This window comes from Trifolium pratense, linkage group LG6 (genome assembly GCF_020283565.1).
Source record: "Trifolium pratense cultivar HEN17-A07 linkage group LG6, ARS_RC_1.1, whole genome shotgun sequence".
Taxonomy (NCBI): Eukaryota; Viridiplantae; Streptophyta; class Magnoliopsida; order Fabales; family Fabaceae; genus Trifolium; species Trifolium pratense.
This window is the reverse complement of record NC_060064.1, coordinates 17027522-17032736: the sequence shown is the minus strand read 5'-3', so window position 1 is coordinate 17032736 and position 5215 is coordinate 17027522. Positions and strand designations below refer to the sequence as shown.

The 5215-nt window shown below is 35.9% G+C and overlaps 1 protein-coding gene across 3 annotated transcripts; it reads left to right on the top strand.

Moving 5' to 3' along the window:
* Positions 1-768: 768 nt before the first annotated feature.
* LOC123888642 (FT-interacting protein 3-like) lies at positions 769-4482 on the top strand. Of its 3 annotated transcripts, XM_045937747.1 has the most exons (4): positions 800-1016; positions 1356-1451; positions 1542-1610; positions 1807-4482. In XM_045937747.1, exon 4 carries the CDS (start codon positions 1917-1919, stop codon positions 4245-4247), a length of 2331 nt encoding a protein of 776 aa, XP_045793703.1. In that variant the 5' UTR covers positions 800-1016; positions 1356-1451; positions 1542-1610; positions 1807-1916; the 3' UTR covers positions 4248-4482. The 3 variants fall into 3 exon arrangements, with proteins under 3 accessions (XP_045793702.1, XP_045793703.1, XP_045793704.1); XM_045937746.1 differs by lacking the exon at positions 1356-1451 and having other exon boundaries at positions 769-1016; XM_045937748.1 differs by lacking the exons at positions 1356-1451; positions 1542-1610.
* Positions 4483-5215: the final 733 nt, after the last annotated feature.

Below are 5215 nucleotides of genomic sequence, written 5' to 3'. Positions count from 1 at the left end.
AAATGGAAAAAATAAAATTACGGAAATCAATGAATTCAACTACAAGAACTCTGAATCATTCTCTTGAAGCCAATCCTCTTCATCATAAATGATCTCTTATGGAATTTAAAGGTATCAAATACAAAATGATATTGTGAATCATAGACCAAGTATGGAAAGGTGTCTATACTTTCCCTCCATGACCGACCTTTTCATTATCATTTCTTTTTTTTTCTTCTTCATTTTACATTACCGAATCTCAATTTTTCATATAGGAATGTAACTAAAATATCTTCTTGAAAAAGTATCTCTCTATAATTGCCGTGAATGATTGCTCTTGGAGTCGCCAAATAAGGGCATTAATTTACCCACTAAAATATCGTCTGTTTCTAATTTTTTATTCAAAAATTAAATTATATAACATTTTTAAAGATCAGATAAGTCTTACAAGTTGGCAATTCCACCTAAAAGATAATGAGTTACTCCTCCTACAACACATCTCAACTCTGCTTTATTTGCCGGAATTAATCACTTCAATAGTCTTCAATGATTTTATAGGATTTATTAATTTCCATAATTTTCTTTTCTGCATTTTTTTTTTCCAACTCAACCAAACGGTCCATAAGTTTAATTTTGTTTTAAGAAATTTTACTTTACCTCCAACAAATCATGTAACAACAACAACATAGGGGCAAGGATATACTTAGAATAGGATAATGCAAAGACAGAAATCACACGTGTAAATACCGACCGATATATTTCACACGAGTAAAGTGGGGTCCACAGCCATTCCCCCATCCACACCACCCTGTACAGCAACAGAGGTCCAGTCCAGCCAGTAGCACTATTGCAAAAAAGCAAAATCATAAAGAGAGCTTCTTTTGTATATTTTCTACAGATTCATCAGATCCTAATCACCATCTCAAAAGCAAAATCACACTTTTCCTTTTTACACCCCCCCTTCCATCTCAATCCTCACCCCTCCATTGCTACTACTTCTTTTTCTTCTAACAAAACCACTCATCATTCTCTCTAAGGTACTACTTCTTCACATTTTAGTTTTTCTATCATAAAAATTCTTCCTTTATTTACTTTTTCTACCTACTTTTCATTTTCATGATTTGGGTTGTGATTACAATTTCCTAATTTCTATTTTTTTTTTAATTTTATAATTTATTTAAAGTACCCATTTGGTACAAAAAGATTTTTTTTATTTTTTTTTAGGTATAAAATGAGAAAAATATAAAATTTGTTACTAATTAGAGTTTGATTAAGCTTTGAAGAGAAAAAAATTTATGTGGGTGGGTTTTGTTTCATAGAAAGTGCTGAATCTCAAGTTTAAGGAAAGTACACTAAAAAGTAAATCAAACTTTAAGGTTTTAGAATGCAGAAAGAATGAAACTTGGAAGTGACACTATTCATCTCATGCTGCATTCTGTCGGCAACAACAACACTCAAACATTCTTTTCTAGGTTCAGATTATTGTTCTGTCCCTTTTATTAATGTTTTATGTTTTATTATTTTTTAATTTTGTTTTTTGATTTTCTGGTCTTATATTATAGAGTGAAAATCGGATCTAAAGTCATGGAGTAAAGAAAGCACTTGGATTATTAATTTATTAATTAATTAAGGTTAGTCTTGAATCTCCACATTCTCGATATTATGAGAGATCTATGTGTAAATCCAATATTTATGCATTAATTACAACTTTTGAGTTTCCTTATCTTCTTAGTTTGTGTATTTTAAAGTTATTTTTTTTCCGAATATTTAGGTGACTCGATTTGCTACACTGTAACGGCTATTTGACTGTGTTTTCCTCTTTTTTAGGCTCCTTGGAACCGTTGGTTTTATAATTCAAAACCATTTTTCAAGTTCCTTGTGTGAACAAACATTCAATATTTGAAATTCTTCTGCATCAGATTCTTTGAATTGCAAAGATGCAGAGGCCTCCACCAGAAGATTTTCTGTTGAAAGAAACCAAACCCCACCTTGGTGGTGGTAAGATTTCTGGAGACAAGCTTACTAGTACCTATGACCTCGTTGAGCAAATGCAGTATCTTTATGTGAGGGTTGTGAAGGCTAAGGAATTGCCTTCTAAAGATGTTACTGGAAGTTGTGACCCTTATGTTGAAGTCAAGCTTGGTAACTACAAAGGTACTACTAGGCATTTTGAGAAGAAGACTAATCCGGAGTGGAGTCAGGTTTTCGCTTTCTCGAAAGACCGGATTCAGGCTTCGATCCTTGAGGTTACTGTGAAAGATAAGGATGTTGTGAAGGATGATTTTATTGGGCGTGTTTGGTTTGATCTCAATGAGATCCCGAAGAGGGTTCCTCCGGATAGTCCTTTGGCGCCTCAGTGGTATAGGTTGGAGGACAGAAAGGGTGATAAGGCTAAGGGGGAGCTGATGCTTGCTGTTTGGATGGGTACGCAGGCTGATGAAGCGTTTCCTGAGGCATGGCACTCGGATGCGGCGACTGTTAGTGGGACTGATGCTCTTGCAAACATTAGGTCTAAGGTGTATTTATCTCCTAAGCTTTGGTATTTGAGGGTTAATGTGATAGAGGCACAAGACTTGCAGCCGTCTGACAAGGGAAGATTTCCGGAGGTTTACGTCAAGGCTATTCTTGGAAATCAGACATTGAGGACGAGAATCTCTCAGAGCAGGAGTATCAATCCGATGTGGAACGAGGATTTGATGTTTGTGGCTGCAGAACCGTTTGAGGAGCCGCTGATTTTGAGTGTGGAAGACAGGGTTGCGCCTAACAAAGAGGAACTGCTAGGGAAGTGTGTTATTCCTTTACATCTTATGGACAGAAGACTCGATCACAAACCTGTGAATACTAGGTGGTTCAATATTGAAAAGCATGTTGTTATAATGGAAGGGGACAAGAAGAAGGAAATCAAGTTTGCAAGCAGGATTCATATGAGGGTCTGTCTAGAAGGCGGTTATCATGTTTTGGATGAATCAACTCACTACAGTAGTGATCTTCGCCCAACGGCAAAACAACTTTGGAAGTCAAGTATTGGAGTTCTTGAAGTAGGTATATTGAATGCTTCAGGTTTGATGCCGATGAAAACAAGTAACGGGAGGGGGACAACAGATGCTTATTGTGTAGCTAAGTATGGTCAGAAGTGGGTGCGGACAAGAACCATCATCGATAGCTTTGCACCCCGGTGGAATGAGCAGTATACTTGGGAGGTGTTTGATCCATGCACTGTCATTACAATTGGTGTATTCGATAACTGTCATTTGCATGGTGGTGGTGATAAGCCTGGAGGACAAAGAGATTCGAAAATCGGCAAGGTACGAATCCGTCTTTCCACACTTGAGACTGATCGAGTCTATACTCATTCCTATCCACTTCTAGTTCTTCATCCAACCGGGGTGAAGAAAATGGGAGAAATTCAACTTGCCGTAAGGTTTACTTGCTCTTCTTTGCTTAACATGATGCACATGTATTCAAATCCATTGTTACCTAAGATGCATTACATTCATCCATTAACTGTAAGCCAGCTAGACAGTCTGAGGCATCAAGCCACTCAGATTGTCTCGATGAGACTGAGCCGTGCTGAGCCGCCGTTGAGAAAGGAGGTAGTGGAATATATGCTGGATGTTGGTTCCCACATGTGGAGCATGAGAAGAAGCAAAGCCAACTTTTTCAGAATCATGGGAGTTTTGAGTGGATTAATAGCTGTTGGAAAATGGTTTGACCAAATCTGCAATTGGAAAAACCCTATCACAACAGTTCTGATTCATATCTTATTTATAATACTTGTCATGTACCCTGAACTTATCTTACCAACAATTTTCCTTTACCTCTTTTTGATTGGAATTTGGTACTATAGATGGAGGCCGAGACACCCTCCTCACATGGACACACGTCTCTCACATGCAGATTCCGCACACCCTGACGAACTTGATGAAGAGTTCGACACATTTCCAACCACAAGACCTTCTGACATTGTGAGGATGCGATACGATCGTCTTAGAAGTATCGCCGGGAGAATACAAACTGTTGTCGGCGATTTGGCTACTCAAGGTGAGAGACTGCAGTCTTTACTGAGCTGGAGAGATCCAAGAGCTACTGCACTTTTCGTCATTTTCTGTTTGATTGCTGCTATTGTTCTTTATGTGACTCCATTTCAAGTTGTGGCTCTTCTCAGTGGAATTTACGTGTTGAGACATCCGAGGTTTCGTCACAAGCTTCCTTCGGTGCCGCTCAATTTCTTCAGGAGGTTGCCCGCAAGAACTGATTGTATGCTTTGAGTAAGACTTTTAATTAAGGCTTGGATTTGAATGTGCAGAAAAACACAAATGGTGCTTTTGGTTGTTTTGATTTCATTGTTCATCCACCAGATTTTGTGGATTTGTAGTTTCAATTATGTAATAGAATTTTATGTTTTGGAACTTATGGTACTATGGTAGTTCTTGTTAAAATTTGTAATTTTGTAGGGTGAGTTGAAATTAATTTATCTTTAATCAACTTGTTTAATTAGACGCAGTTAAGAACTTCTTTTATTCATTATAAAATCATTGTTCTTAGTATTTATATTCTCACCAAATACATCACTTTTTCAATGAATTAAAAAAGTTATTTTTGCTTACATATGAGGTCAAGAGGGAGTAAGCTTTTTTGAGATGCTATGTCTTTTGAAACCAGTGACAAGCCTATCACTACCTAGTTTTGTTTGCTTTTTGTTGTTGCTTTGCTTTGTTCTTGTGTTCTCTGCAAAAAAATTATATATATATATATATATATTTATGTACTTATCTGTAATATTTTGACAATATACTTATATATTGCAATCTCGTAATGTATCTAATATATCTTGTGTTCTTTTTTTCTATGATCTGACTGTGACTAGTTGCAATAAGTTAGCATAGCCATGGTCCAGTTAATCTACCGGATTTATTTAAGTTGTATAGTTTTATAGATGAATTTTTTATATATCCATGATAATAGTTGAATACTCTTATTCATAATGCAAATTGTGGAAACACTTAGGCTCTGTTTGGTAAAAAATAGTGGATGACTGATAACATAGCTTATAAAACTAATTCCAACTGAACAAATATGATATTTAGTATTGAGTTTATTTCCACTTACTTTGAATAAAATGAAGTGTTTAGTAACAATATTCATATTAAATTTTCTGAAAATTATGGGGATTGTTAGAAGAAATTGATTTGATTTAAAATAAAATTTATAAGAACTAATCAAATAATTTAACAAG